This window comes from Mustela lutreola, chromosome 4 (genome assembly GCF_030435805.1).
Source record: "Mustela lutreola isolate mMusLut2 chromosome 4, mMusLut2.pri, whole genome shotgun sequence".
NCBI classification, from domain to species: Eukaryota; Metazoa; Chordata; class Mammalia; order Carnivora; family Mustelidae; genus Mustela; species Mustela lutreola.
This window is the reverse complement of record NC_081293.1, coordinates 72,278,683-72,295,985: the sequence shown is the minus strand read 5'-3', so window position 1 is coordinate 72,295,985 and position 17,303 is coordinate 72,278,683. Positions and strand designations below refer to the sequence as shown.

General features: G+C 40.1%; 1 protein-coding gene across 2 annotated transcripts in view; it reads left to right on the top strand.

Annotated features, from left to right (window-relative positions):
* The window catches only part of PRKG1 (protein kinase cGMP-dependent 1), a 1,263,025-nt gene that overhangs the window by 1,240,802 nt on the left and 4,920 nt on the right, over positions 1-17,303 (top strand). For both annotated transcript variants that reach the window (XM_059170234.1, XM_059170233.1), the window contains exons 13-17: positions 4,512-4,653; positions 6,000-6,163; positions 14,401-14,523; positions 14,607-14,669; positions 15,905-15,971. In XM_059170234.1, coding sequence (XP_059026217.1) covers positions 4,512-4,653; positions 6,000-6,163; positions 14,401-14,523; positions 14,607-14,669; positions 15,905-15,971 — 559 coding nt within the window. The remainder of the gene's footprint in view (positions 1-4,511; positions 4,654-5,999; positions 6,164-14,400; positions 14,524-14,606; positions 14,670-15,904; positions 15,972-17,303) is intronic.

The window sequence follows — 17,303 nt, the reverse complement described above, 5'->3', positions numbered from 1 at the left end:
AGTGTGCACAGGAGTGGCAGGAATCTTCAGGAGTCTTGTCCAGGAAAAAAGGGCTGGCAGGCATCTTTTCTCTTCCCTTTTCCAGCCTTGATGGCCAGACACTTGTGGGAGCCAGTGCTAACCCTCTCCAACTAGCTTGCTAGCATGGCGTGGCCCACTCCTGCATTCCCTGTGGATCTGTCACTTTCCACCAGCTCCCCTCAGCAGCCATCCCTCCAGAAGGACTCCTGCTTGGGGGAGAGGGGAAGTTAACCCAAGCACAGCACCATCCCAGTAGCCAAGCCTTCCAGCTGCCACCACCTAGAGAAAAGCCCAGCCCTTCAGTGTACCCACAGCTGTGGCAGAAAGACTAAGTGTGGACCACTCACCTAGTGACCCTGCCACTTTCCCATGTTCACCTACAAGAAATAAGACAACAATCCCCTTTATAATGGCACCAAAAAGAATAAAATGCCTAGGCATAAATTTAACCAAGGAGGTAATACAAACAAATGGAAAAATACTCCATGCCTGTGGATTGGAAGAATATTGTTAAAATGTCCATACTACCAAAGGACTCTACAGATTCATTGCAATCTCTGTCAAAACACCAATAGCATTTTTCTCAGAATGGGAGTCATCCTAAAATTTGTATGGAACCACAAAAAAAAAAAAAAAAAAAGAGCCCAGATGGCCAGAGCAAGCCTAAGCAGAGCAAGACCAAGCTGGAAGTATCACAATCCCAGGTCTCCAGATAGACTACAAAGCTGTAGTCATAAAACCAATATGGCGGGCGCCTGGGTGGCTCAGTGGGTTAAGCCGCTGCCTTCGGCTCAGGTCATGATCTCAGGGTCCTGGGATCGAGTCCCGCATCGGGCTCTCTGCTCAGCAGGGAGCCTGCTTCCTTCTCTCTCTCTCTGCCTGCCTCTCAGTGTACTTGTAATTTCTCTCTGTCAAATAAATAAATAAAATCTTTAAAAAAAAAAAAAACAATATGGCACGGACAGAAATACAGACACACAGATCAATAGAGCAGAATAGGGGGCGCAGAAGTAAACGGCCACTATTGTCTAGTTAACTTATCTACAACAAAGGCAAGAATATGCAATGGGGACGAGGCAATCTCTTCAACAAATAGTGCTGGACGCAGAAGAACGAAACTGGACCGCTTTCTTACAGCAGGTACAAAAATAAACTGGAAAGGGTTGAAGACCTGAATGTGAGACCCGAAACCATAAAACCCCTGAAAGAAAACACAGGTAGTAATCTCTTGGATATCACCCTTAGCAACATTTTTCTAAATCTATCTCCTCAGACAAGGGAAACAAAAGCAAAAATAAACTTCTGGGACTCCACCAAAATAAAAAGCTTCTGCAGAGCAAAGGTAACCATCAGCAAAGTGAGAAGGCAACCTACTGAATAAGGGAAGATGCTTGCAAACGTCATATTCAATAAAGCATTGATATTCCAAAATATATAAAGCATTCCTACAGCTCAAGGAAAAACAAAAAAAGAATCCAAGGACCTGAATATTCATTTTTCCAAAGAAGATATACAGTGGCCAACAGACTCATGAAAAGATGTTCCACATCACTCCTCATCAGAGAAGTGCAAATCAAAACCACCATGAGGTACCACCTCACCCCTGTCAGAATGGCTGGAATGAAAAAGACAAGAAACAACAAGCGTTGGCGAGGATGTGGAAAAAAGAACCCTCTCGCACTGTTGGTGGGAATGCAAACTGTGCAGCCACTCTGGAAGGAGTATGAGAGTTTCTTGAAAAGCTAAAAATAGAACTACCCTATGATCCCCTAATTCCACGTCTGGGTATTTACCCAAAGAAAACAAATACACTAAAGTGAAAGGGTTCATGTGTTTTCTGTGGTTGTGTGTTTACTGCAGCGTGATTTACAGTAGCCAAATACAGAAGCAGCCTGGGGGTCCAACAACAGATGAGTGGATAAAGATGTGGTGCACATATACAACAGAACGTTACTCAGCCATAAAGAATGAGATCTTGCCATTTGCAACCACAGGGGTGGACCAAGAGAGTATTACACTAAGTGAAATAATCAGAGAAAGACAAATACTATATGCTTTCACTCATCTGTGGAATCTTGAAAACAAAACAGACTCTTAAACATAGAGAACAAATCAGTGGTTTGTCTCCTCCAGAGGGGAGTTTGGGGTGGGGGGAGGGGAATGGGTGAAATACATAAAAGGGAGCAAGAAATACAAACTTCTAGTTACAAAATAAATCAGTCACAGAGATGAAAAGGACAGCATTGAGAATACAGTCCGTGATATCGTAATAACGTTGGTGACAACACTGAACCATGGTGAGTACTGAGTGATGTAGAGTCACTGAATTGTTAGGTTGTACATCTGAAACATTGTATTTACACTTGGACCACAACAAGAAGCAGTATTTCAAGGAAATGGGTCACTTGCATACTAATTTCATATCCCTTACTTTACAGTTGGTGGTTAACCTTCATGGGTTGCCATACCCTTCAGGTATACTCAGTATTGACGTTAGTAGACAAAACAGGAACGTGCTGTATCTTTGCTGCTTTCTATCATTTCAGGACCCTATTTATCACAAGTAGATTAAACACTGTGATTAAATCGAAAGCTGGGTCTATCCATAAGTATATACGCCTCTAATTCTCTCAAGTTGTTATCTACTGCCATCTAGCTAAAATAAAACTACCACCCCTTCCCAAAGAAGGTATAAGACCCTATTTCATCCTTGTTTTAATTGAAATGACACAACTGTCAAGGCATAATTTATTATTTTCAAGAGCTATTTAGGGCAGTGATTTATTTCTTTAAGCAACTTTCTGTTGATAAAACAAGCTTTCATTTTTGTTTTAGATCAAATATATGTTGTCATTTTCAATTCTAATAGTAATTTTTCATTTTGAGTCACCCGAATGCTATGCTTTGTGACTGCATTCTAGAAGTACATTTTAAAGTCTGCAAATTACCCACATCAAAGGTTTAGTGATAAAGCTGTGTTGCTGATAAATATTTTGTATGCATATACTAGGTCGATTTGCCACATAACATGGAAACAGATTTGAGATAGCATTTTCATTTAATTTTAAAAATCAGTTACAAATATGCTTCTGTAGGGGAGAGACTCAAAATAGATTTTTCAAGGAATGGAAACCAGCTTTCTAGAACCTTCCAAATTCCCAAATGGCTCAGAATCAGAGAAACCTTGAAACAAAGCTATCAAGCACTGAGGACCCAAAGGTGAATGTTGGTGGTCAGTTTACTTTATGATGAAAGTTGGGAGTGATCTATGGCTGTTAACCTTGGCCATGAAAGGCAGCAAATACCCCAAAGACAGTGTTAATTATCACAGACCCCTCACTCCCATCCCCAGAAGATTTCAGATGTGTCTATGTTATTCAGTTTTCCTAGATTAAGACACAGCAGCTAAAGAAGACTATTTCAGTGCTCAGTTAGAATGGCTCATATTTACCAGGGGCCCAGTTGTGTACCAGGCACTAATTCTAAATATACACAACAATTATTTGTATACTTAAGCCAATCCAGTGAGATAGTTTCTATTACTGGCCCCATTTTGCACAAGAGAATCATAGATCTGAGGGAGGCACAGTTAGTTGCTCAAAATTAAATAAGTGAAACCGGAATTTGAGCCCAGGTTTCTTGCTTCAGTGTCCATATTCCTAACTTAGAGCTTCCTCCAGTGAATATGAGTTTGTATTAGGGTTTTTGTTTTCATCTTCCCGCTAATGACTGATTGAGTCAGAATACACCTTTGAGTACCCTTCTGCAGAGATTTCATGAGAGGTTGATCTCTTGAAAGTGTTCACTTTCCTGACAATATTTACAATGTATCTGTCTATTTTGTCCCATTACCAAGTGAATCCCATATCAACAGAAATGTTGCCCAGAGTCACAAATGCAGAAACAATTCCAAAGAATAACCAAGAATTTGTAGGCTTTCAAAAAGGCTCACCGAAATCCACAGAATTGCAGTGTTCCCTCTGCAAAGTGAGTTCCAAGTCAGCAGACGGTTGCAGCATACAATGTATCATTCCTACTCAGAAACTTTTTCTTTTCCTTATCTATTCACAATTGTTTGGTGCAAACATTGTTGAAGAGGAACTAGAGTTTTCCTAAGGAGAGTGAAGATTCTAGTATCTGTGAGTGTAGATAGCCTCACGCCTTGAATTGTATTTCAAAAGGAAACTGTTTCTTTGGGAAGAGCTAATTATTTCAGTGATAACTCAGGGGACATTAGTAGTTGAAGAACTTTGTAGGAAAAAAACCAGGTCTGAGGTTTTAAAATACTCATTTGTCAAGCTGTGTTCATGAATATCTCTATTTCCCCTTGTGAATGCGGTAACTTTTTTTAAGAGCAGATTTTGGTTTTACTGTTTTCAAACAGCCATTCTTTGCAAATGAAGCACAGGAATATCTTGAAATGAGAAAACAACTGAAATCGTGTCCGAGAAACTAATGTCTTCTGTGCTTTCCTTTGCTGTGACACTCAGAGGTTCATTTGAAGATTCTACTACCAGATTTTACACAGCATGTGTGGTGGAAGCATTCGCCTATCTGCATTCCAAAGGAATCATTTACAGGGACCTCAAGCCAGAAAATCTCATCCTGGATCACAGAGGCTACACCAAGCTGGTCAGTGCCCTCTACACACCATGTCTGCTCTGTGGTTTTAAAATACTCCTTTGTCAAACTGTGTTCATGAACATCTCCACTTCCCCGTGCTAATGCTGTAACTTTTCTTAAAAGCAGATTTTAGCATTGCTATTCTCAAGCAATCGTTCTTTTCAAATGATGCAAACGTTGTGTAAGAAATTAAATTGGCTACATCTAATTTAATGCTGGTGGCAGAATGTGTTTTAATGGCTGTGTTCTAGATCTAGAAGACCTTTGGAGACCTTTCCTGAATCTGCTTTCTGCTGTTCACAGGGAAGGAATATTTACACTGTAGAAAAAAGCGAACCGTTTTATGTATAATCTTTAAGATTGTATTTATTTATTTGAGAGAGAAGCAGACTCCCCACTGAGCAAGGAGCCCACAGGAGGACTGGATCTCAGGCTGCTGGGTTCATGACCTGAGCCTAACACAGCCTCTGAACTGACTGAGCCACCCAGGCTCCCTGGTTTATGTATAATCTTATGGAGGGGGGGGCTTGGTAGGTGATGTTATCTGGGCCATTTTAAGTATAATAATAGTATTGATCTTCATAATAATAACATTGGTCAAGCCCTCTTTATAAAGACTTACCACAGGACAGAAGTTCTCTTATTATAAAATGTACAGTTTTTATGGCCATTGCCTCTGCCAGTGCCTGACTCTATATTCAGACTTTTGGAATTTCCATTCAGCCCGTGGTTTTCAAAGAAATCGAATCAAGGGCAGTTAATGATTTCTATTCTCAACTACATTGTTTTAGAAAAAAATAGATTTTCTGCATTGGATGCTCCTCCATCAAAAGGTTGCTAGAAAAAAAAAAAACAAAGAACGCATTTGCATTTTGTCCCTCTTTGTGTTTACCAAGGGCGGGGATGAAGCTTATGCCTCCGCTCCTTCCACTGTCCACTGTGGAGTGGCTTCTCAATGCTAAATGCATTCCCAACCGCCTCAAGGCCGCAGAAATCCCGCATATTCGGGGAAAATTGGTCAAGGAGGTCCAACTGGTCTTTTAAACATTTTCAGTAAAGGAGTTATGGCCCAACCTCCCTTGGCATGAAAAGAAGAGTAGATGGAAAATATTTCTGGAAAGAAAGAGTGGCCCTTATCTGTGATGATATCAGTTTCATCCTCGACTCAGGTTTCAGCTTTTGCTATTGAACCTGAGGGAGGCTATGTCGTTTGAAGTAGAGAGGACTCCTTCCAGAGCCCAGGACCACAGGAATGTGCCTCAGTTTTTATTGTCTCATCAGTGCACTGCAGCTCAGTACTGCCTTTCAGCTTCATGTAAGGGTCTTGAAATAACCTGTTTCTCTTTCTTTGTAAGGTTGATTTTGGCTTTGCAAAGAAAATAGGATTTGGAAAGAAAACGTGGACTTTTTGTGGGACTCCAGAGTACGTAGCCCCAGAGATCATCCTGAATAAAGGCCATGACATTTCCGCCGACTACTGGTCACTGGGAATCCTGATGTATGAACTTCTGACTGGCAGGTATGGGCATTGACATAGAACCACTGGTAAAAATAGACCAGAGGACAGCTACACACACATGCCTTTGTCCCTCTGCTCAGGCCATCTTCCAGCACATCTCACTCTTTCTTGTTCCAGTGCTTCCATGAATTATGCTAGTGACCAAGAGTTCATCAAACAAAACTCTAAAATGGGTCCAATGAGGGCAAAAAAACTCAATGCCAACTTTTGGCCTCATCATTGCTAAATGTTTATATGTATATGGCATTGTGGAATAATCTTGTGTCTTTCCAGGAGGTCTTCGAGCCTAGTGCCTTAGCCAGCAATGGAGCAAGGGAGATAATGATGTTATAAAAATATCTAGGGTCAACTATTCATAGAAATAAGAGGACACGTTGTTACATCTACATGAAATGAGAATGCTTTGCAGGTCTTCTGTGTAATAATATTACAGTCATCCACAACTAAAAAGGGTACTGTGGCTACTTCCAGGTGTAAGACAGATTGTAAGCTCCCCAAGGACAAGAAAAACCAATAGACCATCCTGCCAGGACCAGGCAGCAAGTAGTAGTAGGGTCGTTATAAAGCACAGAGTTCCAAAGAGGGCTCAGTGTGTTCAGGGGAAGCTGCTGAGTAAGGCAAGACCACAGCCAGGTCCTGAAGGAAGAAGGGTTCTTGGACATAGGAGCAAGGAGAGGACAGTCCAGACAGAGACATGCCTCCACTAGAGGGCAGTAGCTTCATGTAAAAAATAATAATGGGAAACCGAGGGCTGACTGAATGGCTTTTGCACATCAAAAGATAGAGAGGGGCCACTTAGAGAATGACAGGAGATAGAGGTGATAGGGTGAACTGCAGTGAGGAGGCCTAGTTAAAGGGGGACAGGGAACAGATGCCTCTGCACTGGGCACAGAAGAAAAAAGTCATGGCTTAAAAGGGCAACTTCAAATAAAGGGACCAGCCCTAAAATCCTGCCCAAGGGCAGGAGAGCTGCTGGAACTTCCTACAGGTCGAAGGGGCTGGCAGGCACCCCTATTTATGTTTTCCCACCACCTTGACAGTGCAGAGAGGAGCAGAACCCTGGCACTGGAGCTGGTCCCACCAGTGTGGCCCCAGCATGGCACACATCAGAACACAATGGCTCCAGCCATCTCACCAAAGTACAACAGGTGCAGAGCACCCCAGAACACTCCAGCCATGCCCTACCTTGCCAGGATAACCCCTATCCATGCCCACCATGGCTCCAGCTGTCCTGGCCAGGCATCTTCTCTTTGGAGAACCCTGGGACTGCCCCTGCCCACATTGCTCTGACCATCCTACCAGGATGGCCCCAAACAAAATGTTCCATGCCCCCAAGTCCAGGATAGCTACAGCTCTGTACAGCCAGCCAAAGTCACCAGGCCACACAGTCTACACAGGGGTGACCATACACCAGATAATTCCTTCAAGTGGAGAAGTAGCTGTTCTCCCTAATTCTAGAAGCAAAGCAAGTCAAGCAAAAGGAGGAAAGAGAGGAATACACTGAAAATGAAAGAACAACACAAAACTCAAAAAAAAAAAAAAAAAAAAGTAAATGAAATGGAGATAAGCATGGATGAACTTTGTAAGAACTTTAACATACAAGAAAAAAGAATGAGTCAGAGTTGAGGAACACAGTAATGGAAATGAAGAATATACTGAAGGTATCAATAGGAAATTAGAAGAGACAGGAGAATGGATCAGAGACCTAGAAGACAGAGTAATGGAAACAGAAACGAAACAAAAAAAAAAAAAAAGAGGGAGAGAGATCTTAGAAAATATCAGTCTTCCCATTATCTAGGTCCCAGAAGGGGAAAAGCGAGGGGACCAAAAAAAGGGCAGACAACATATTTGAAGAAATAATAACTCAAAACTTCCCTAACCTAGAAAAGGAAATAGACATCCAGATTTAGGAAACCCCAAAAGTTCCAAACAAGATAAACCCATGACTCATAATATTTGAACTGTCAAAGATTAAAGAGAAAAAATTTTTTTCAAGAGCCAGAAAGAATCTCCGAGTTATGTATGGCTATCAGCTTATTTTTCAGGAGAAATTTTGCAATCATCTGGGAGTGGCATGGTACAAAGTGCCAAAAGGAAAAATACCTACAACCAAGAATACGCTACCATCAAATTTATCACTCAGATTTGAAGGAGAGAGAAAGTTTCCCAGGCCATCAAAATGAAGGAGTTCATCACCATTAAACAGGCCTTACTTTAAAAAAAAAGAAAAAAAAAAAGTTAAAGGGAATTATTTCAGTTGAAGAGAGAAGACCATAATTAGAAGAAAATTATAATAAAAGCAAACATACAGTAAAGGTAATAGAGCAATGACTTATAAGGCAAGTATGAAGGCAAAAGTAAGTAAAATCAACTATATCCAAAAAATGTTAAATATGACAACATATAGACAAAGTGGCAGGAAGGGAGTAAAAATCAAGTTCTCTTAGAATGCTTTGAACATAAGTCACCATCAACTTAACATAGTCTATAGGTAGGATATGTTAACCACAAACCTAAAAACTATAAAAGATAGACCAAAGACCGAACATAACACTAGAGAAACTCATCAAGGAAAGAGAAGAGAAAAAGAAACTGAGGACTCCAGAAACAACCAGAAAGCACCTAACAAAAACAGCAGTAAGTACACATCTGCGAATAGTGACTTTAAATGTAAATGGTCTACATGCTCCAATCTAAGACGCAGAGTGATGGGATGGCTAAGAAAGAAAAGACCTCTGCTGCTCTCAAGAGGCAAACTTCAGACTTCAAGTCACACTGACAGTGAGAAAAGGGAAAAAGATACTCCATGCCAAAGGAAGGCAAAGCGAATAAATGTTGCAGCAGGAGGACTTCTGTCAGATACAATAGACTGAAAAAAACTGTAACAAAGACAAGTCTTACACAGTAATAAAGGGATCGATCCAACAAGAGGACCTAACGGTTGTAAATATTGATCCACCCAACATGAGAGCACCTACATCTATCCAGCAAGTATAAACAGACATAAAGGGAGAAATGGACAGTCATAAAATAACAGTAGGGGATATTTACATCCCACTTACATCAATGGACAGATCGTCCAGGCAGAGAAATCAATAAGGAGACCGTGTCTTTGAAGATGTGGGATTAGATGGACATAACGTATATACAGACCATTCCAGCCCAAAGCAGCCGAATATACTCTTTCCCTGTGCACATGAGACAACTGAGGCCACAAAGCATGTTTTTTAACTACAATGGTATGAAACTACAATTATAAGAAGAAACTGAAAAAAAAAACAAAAACATGCAGAGGAACAGAGAAAAACCAAAAATATGCTGAACAACATACTACTAAACAACCACTTTGTTGATGAAGAAATCAAAAGGAAATTGTTAAAAATACATGGAAACAAACAAAATATATGGAGACAAATGAAAATGCAACAATCCCAAAATCTTTGGGAGGCAACAAAAGCAGTTCTAAGAAGGAAATTTATAGGGCACAGGATTACCTCAAGAAACAAGAAAATTCTCAATCTAACCTTACACCTAAAGAAACTAGAAAAAGAACAAGCAAAGGCCAAAGTTAGAAGGAAGGAAATAATAAAAATCAGGAAAAAAAGACTGAAGAAATAATAATACAGAAGATCAATGAAAGTCAGAATTGTTTTTTTGAAAAAATAAACCTCTAGCAAGACTCATGTAGGAAAAAAGAGGATCCACAATCCAAATAATTAAAATCAGAAAGGAAAGGGAAGTAAAAAAATGACACCAACGGAATACAAATGTTATAAAGTATGAATGCTATAAAAATTTAGATTGTCCACTTTGTTGGCATATAAGGAAATGGATAAATTTCTAGAAATATACAATCTTCCAAAATAAAATCAGGAAGAAATAGAAATCTGAAAAAACAAAAACAAGTAACAAAATTGAAGCAGTAAACAAAAAAACCCAACAAACAAAAGGCAGGGAATAGAAGTCTTCACAGGGAAGTCTACCCAACATTAAAGAATGTTAAAGCAAATCTCCCCCAAACAATTACGAAAAAAATAGAAGGAAAGCTTCCAAGTGCATTCTATGAGACCAGCACTGTACTGACACCAAAACCAAAGCCACTACCAAAAAAAGAAAACTACAGGTCAATATCCCTGAAGAATATGGATGCAAAAATTCTTGACAAAATATTAGCAAACCACATTCAACAATCCATTAAAAGGATCATTGACCACAATTAGGTAGAATTTATTCCAGGGTTGCAAGAGTGTTTCCATAGTCTCAAATTAATCATCATTATAAAACAGATGAACAAGAAAAAGGGCAAAACCCATATGATTATCTCAGTGGATACATGAACAGCTTTTGACAGAATTCAACATCTGTTTACAATAATACTGTCAAAGTGGGTTTAGATAAGAACACGCTTTAACATAATAATGTCCCAATAGGATAGCTAAAAACCAAGATTTTTCTCTAAGATCCAGAAGCAATATATTTTCACCACTCTTATTCAACATAGTAATGGAAGTCATGGCTCAAGCAGTCAAAGAAAATGTATCCAAACTAGTAAGGAAGTAGCTAAACTGTCACTATTTGCAGATGACATAATACTATACATAGAAAACCATAAAGACTCCATCAAAAAACTGTTATAAATGAATTCAGTAAAGTTACAGAATACAAAATTAATATACAGAAATCTGGTGTTTCTAGACACTAACAACAAAGTGGCAAAGAAGTTAGGACAGCCAATTCCATTTACAATTGCACCAAAAAGAGTAAAATAAAATAAATTTAGCCAAGGAGGTGATAGACCTGTTCTCTAAAAACTATTAAGTATTGATGAAAGAAATTGGAATAAATAGATATTCTATGTTCATGGACATTAAGAATTAATATTGTTAAAATGTCTATATTATCCAAAGCACTCTACGGATTCTGTGAAATTCCTATCAAGATGCCAATAGCATGTTTCACAGAACTAGAACAAATAATACTAAACTCTGTATGGAACCACAAAAGACCTTGAATAGCCAAAGTGATCTTAAGAAAGAACAGAGCTGGAGGCATCACAATCCCAGATTTCAAGATATACTACAAAACAATAGTAATTAAAACCATATGATACAGGTACAAAAACAGATACCAAGATCTTTGCAACAGAATAGAGAGTCCAGAAATAAACATTTTCTTTTATGAATAATTTATCTCCAAAAAAGGAGGCAAGAATATACAATAGGGTGAAAATCATCTCTTTGGAACACTGGACCGCTGTATGGAAAAGAATGAAATTAGACCACTTCCTTACACCACGCACAAAAAAAATCCCAAGATGGATAAAAGACCTAAATGTGAGACCTAAAGCCATAAGACTCCAAGAAGAAAAAACATAACCAATAATCTTTGTTTTAAAAACATTTTATTTATTTGAGAGTAAAAGAATGAGTGGGGGCAGAGGGAGGAGAACCAGGCTCCCCCCTGAGCAGGGAGCTCGATTTAGGGCTCCATCCCACACCCCCACAATCACGGCCTGAGCCAAAGGCAGATGCTCAACCAACTGAGCCTCCCAGACATGCCAGTAATTTTTTTGACATCCGTGTTAGCAACATTTTTCTAGATATGTCTTTTAATGTAAGGGAAACAAAGATAAAAATAAACTACACCAAAATTAAAAGCGTTTGCACAGCAAACAACAAGACACAAAGGCGACCTAGTGAATGGATATATTTGCAATATATCCAATAATATGTCCAATTAGGGGTTAATATTCCAAAATATACAAAGAACTCCTACAACTCAATACTAAAGAAATAATTCAATTTAAAAATGAGCAGAAGACCTAAATAGTGATTCTTCCAAAGAGGACATCCATATGGCCAACAGACACATGAAAAGATGCTCAAATACAAACCCAAACCACCATGAGATGTCACCTCCCACTTGTTCGAATGGTTAAATAGCAAATGATGGGGAGGATGGAGGGCAAAAGGAACCCTCATACACTGTTTGATGGGAATGCAAACTGGTGCAGCCACTGTGGGAAACAGGATGGACGTTCCTCAAAAAATTAAAACTAGGACTACCAAGCAATTCAATTCCATACTGGGTATTCCCCAAAGAAAAAGAAAACACTAATTCAAAAGAATATATGCTCCCCTACGTGTACTGCAGCATTATTTACATTAGCCAAGTAAGGAAGGTAGCCTAAGTGTCCGTCAATAGATAAAGGGATAAAGAAGATGCGATAGATACAGATACATACAGGCAGGACTATTACTCAGCCATAAAAAAGAATACGATCTTGCCATTTGCAACAATATGGATGGACCTAGTGGATATCATGCTATGTGAAATAGGGCAGGCAGGCAAAGACAAATACCATCTGATTTCACTTCTCTGTGGAACCAAAAAAGAAAGTAAAAGAGCAGAAACAGACCCATAAATACAGAGAACAAACTGATGGTTGCCAGAAGGGTGGGGGGTGGGGATAGGCAGAAGCAGGGAAGGGGTGTGGGAGGTACAGGCCATGGAATGAGGAAGTCGGGATGGCAGGCACAGCACAGGGGATACAGTCCGTGGTACAGCGCTATGTGGAGGCAGAGGGCAGCAACACTTGCAGCGAGCACAGTGTAGTGCATGGGTTGGTGGGATCGCTGTGTTCTACACCTGAAACTAATTAACGCTGTGTGTCAGCTACACTTCAATAGGAAATTGATAATAATAGGAGATCAGTAAGAGTCATCCCCTGAGGCTCACCGCCAGCTACACATGAATGTCTGCAATTCATCCAGAGGCAGTCATTGAGTATTTTCTGAAAAGGAGTAGGAACGGGTGTGGTAGTGTTTAGGAATAAGCAGCCAGTCGTCATGTGTAGGGCAAACTAGGAAAGGGACAGGCTAGCTGGGTGGAAGGGAATTCCAGTAATTCACATCTGGGAAGCTCAGAAGTTCGAACAGGTAAGAGGGTTGTGGGAAGAAAGGCTTGCTAAAGAGAAAGTGGTAGTGGAAAGGACAGTGTCGAGACCTAGGACTTTAAGCCTCGGGTACCTTGTGGGGCTTCTGTGAAGGTATGAGGCGCTGAGCAGAGGGGTGTAGAGCAGAGGCCGCGCTCCGCAGATGCCACAGCCTCTCTCTTGCTAACATCACCAGGAACACTTGTGCTGGGGTCCTTCCTTGTTTGGAGCCCACTCCTTCAAAGGAAATAATTCGAACTGCTCTTGGTGAAAGTGATGGGCAAAAATAATCATCGAGAGAGACATGAATCCGGTATTAGGAGAACAATTTCCAAAGCCATTATTTGTCCGGGTGCATCACTTTGATGGAAGGAGGGGTCTTTTTCATCTCTGTGTTCCCTGAGCCTGGCCCAAAGCTACCCTCCTTGGATTGGTCTGGCTCGTGGGGCCTCCTAATAAGGATGCCTTGTGTCAGGTTATCCACTGAGGACTGATGACCGGGAGGAGAGGGTAGGAGGAGCATTCTCCTGCAGAAGGACTCAGTCAGCAGATCACCGATCACATGCTCTGCGCTGGGCATTCTCCTACACTCTGGGAACACTGCAAGACTGAGAACAAGACTGAGTCTGGAAAGAAGACAGACACAAAGCATAGAAAGTGGCATAAAGGGTGTGTCAGAGAGCATGGCAGGCCACAAGTTTAAATTCAAGGGGTGCCTGGCTGGCTTGGTCAGTGGAGCAATACGATGCTTGACCTCAGGGTCGTGAGTTCAAGCCCCACGTTGGGTACAGAGATTACATTAAAAAATAAAATCTTTTTTAAAAATGCAACAGCTGAATCTAATCCTTGAATTTAAACTTTATGTTGGTTGATAGAGGTCATGGGATCAGTTCCGTGACCAGTAAGAGTGCGCTGATCCTAGTGAGTGAGGGTAGTATTGGCAGGAGATGGTGTCCTATCACTGATGTCCTTGGGGCATTCTAGTGATTCTGGACTTCATCTCAGGCGTAATCAAGGGCAGGGAAAGAGCTAGAAAGTGGAAGAAGCATCTTGAATGGCCAAGGACAGCCAGAGGGGTCCCGCACCTGCACTAAAAAGACAACAGACAAACTTGACCCAGGATGGTTTTGCTAAGTGATTTCCTTGAAAAGGTTTCCATCCTGTTTTGCTGTTAATCCAGCATCATTTCATTACCACTACTCAGGTGTGTCCCCAGATAAGAATAGATGTTCTGTGAAGTTTTAACAATTCAAGATTTCTTGTTTAGAAAACCAAAGTGATTCTCTCTTCATTTCTCTCACAGCCCACCTTTCTCAGGCCCAGATCCTATGAAGACATACAACATCATACTGAGGGGGATTGACATGATAGAATTTCCAAAGAAGATTGCCAAAAATGCTGCTAATTTAATTAAAAAACTATGCAGGTAAGCATTTCAGCCCCATAACTTTTGAAAGGATCCTAATTTGGAAGTGATTAGATTCCTTACAGTTCTTATTTTCTTTCCAGGGATAACCCATCAGAAAGATTAGGGAATTTGAAAAATGGCGTGAAAGACATTCAGAAGCACAAGTAAGTATTCTTTCCTCGTCCCTTTCTGTGGAAGGTCCAGAAAGCAAGACAGGTACCCGCTCCCCCCAGGCTGGGTGATGGGTGCACTTAGCCTATGGGAACACCCAAGGGGACGTCAGTCCAGTTAGCCTTCAAACCTAAGGCCCTTCTGCTGTATCTCAGGGACACACACGACCCCAAGTCATACTAAGCGACCGGTTCACTGAATTCAGTTTCTCCCAACTCACACTAATGGGCATTTTTCCTCTCTAGCTCAAAGAGGAAATGTGTGCTTTTAATTCTGGGATTCTCCTCTCTACCAGGATATCAAAAACAAAAGTCCTCTACCATATTATACCTCATTTCCCAGACTAAAACTGGAATATATTTTTCCCACCACTTCCTAAGTAGATGATAAAGAAAACAAAAAACAAAAACAGTGTTTTTTTTTTTAAACCAGAGCAACATCTTAAATATTAAACCTTACCTAGTTAATTGGATATTTGATTGCTAAACTAAGACCAAATTGTTTTTTTCACAAGAAATTCACATACCAGATGAACTTAAGTATCAAAATATCTAAAACGCCTGCTAAGAATTTAGTGTAAGCATTTGCTACTTTAAAGACAGAACAGAACCAAAAACCTTAGCATTGTCTGGTCCGCATTTTCACAGGAAAAACGACACAAAACACCTTCAGTCTATTGTAATTAAATGTGTTGCCATTTCATTAGGAATTGTTATGACCCTAATATTGCATATTTAATTTTCTACGAACATGCAAAAAAAGTGCCAAGTCAGAGTTAGACCTCATACAGTGACGTGGAAAGGTTAATTAACTGAGGCCACCCACAGAATCCGTACAAAGCTAAAAGGATAATTTTCTATCCTGACTTTTCATGCCCTGGTTCTACAGCCTTAAAAATCAAATGTCCTATAAAGCTCAGGGCCAAACAGATCATGACATTTGTTAAGTTATAATGATAATATAAGAATAAGGTCATACAGACATTCTGCCTGAAATGCCTGGAAAAGGAGTTATTTTCTAATTGGTGTTCAGTATTTCAAGAATTAACTTACTGTATGGAAGGCATATTTTAAAAACCCTGAGCAGAAAAATTTGCAATTAAAGAGAACACATTCTTGTCACGTGGAAAATGTTTGCCTAGTTCCTTTCTATCATGTTTGTTGCAGTGAAGTTTTAGCTGAAGAAAAATGCCTTTAACTAGCTGCCTTTTCTTTTTTTCCTTTCCTAGATGGTTTGAGGGCTTTAACTGGGAAGGCTTAAGAAAAGGGACCTTGACACCGCCCATAATACCAAGTGTAAGTACACGATCCAACTTACAGCTCTGTGACACATGTACGGTGTTTATGTCAGTGTTAAAGTTTTATCGTATGTTCAGATTAAATAAACTACAGGAGAAGTACCATCTTAGAATAGTCGTATATAAAATCCAAGCCTAAAGGCAGGTCAGTTAGGGGATAGTTGTTTTATATATACTTTACCATTATCTTTCTAAACTATTCATTCTAATTTCTTTGTGACTAAAAATGGGCTTGCAGTACAGTAAGTGTTCAGTATGCATTGATGGAGACAGAAGAACATAACGGGTATTCAGCAACCAGTTTCCTGTTTTGTTTTATTTTTCCAGAATATCTGAACTTCATACATTATTGCCCAAGAATACATTAGGACTACTCACGCATTAGGACTACTCATGAATTATGACCATTTTAAGTGTATACAGGAGTCCATGTGGGTGAATTAGGGCAATGGGCAGTTATTCTGTCTTTACGATCCCAGTTTATGCCCTATCTTGCTCTGTCCCCAAGAGCCTAGCCCATAAAAGCCACTCGGAGCATTCCTGTGCACTCTGTTTTCAGCAGCTACCGATTCCTGGCCAATAATGTTTCTTTTATGCTCCCAGCTCACTTCCAAGTACCCCCAGGCAATACTGTGTTCATCTACCCTTTCATGAGGCTCCGAAAGAAAAGGATTCTCTTTCCTTAACTGTCTTTTCTGCGTGTCAGGTGTTTTGGTAAATAGCAGCCCACTAAGGGTGATCAAGTATTTTTTAATAAAATAAATCTGTCCGATGAAAGGTCTTGTATCTTTACAAAGAGGCAGGGGGTTGCTTTGCTGTCCTGAGCCATTCAGGTCTTGACTCCCTTTTTCTGGGACTAACTCAAGACTGCTCTTTATACAGAAATGTTTTCCCTACTTTTAAGTTTTATTTCTGTGGTAACACAAGCAAAACAAATTCCATTACCATACTTCCCATGACAGTTACTAATGGCATACCTGAAGTTTTGGGTGGTTTTTTTTTTTAGAACAAAAATAGAATAAGAAACTTGGAGGGTAAATAGCAAGCCTTACTGAACAGTATATATTTATGGGTTATACCCATATATATTTCATTCACTATTAATATATATGTGGTTGTAAATATCCTAGAATATGAGGGAAACTAAAGCGTGGATTGCTCTTACTGATGTTCTCCAGAAGGGCCTTTACCCAGTAATCTGCTCGAGTTTAGGAATGGCTTTTTAGTACCCTTGAATTACACAAAAGCCTTAAGATAGCCTACAGGGCTCTGCATGACCTGATTTCTCCTCTTCGTACTCAAGTACTCTCCTCTCCTATACAGCAGCCAC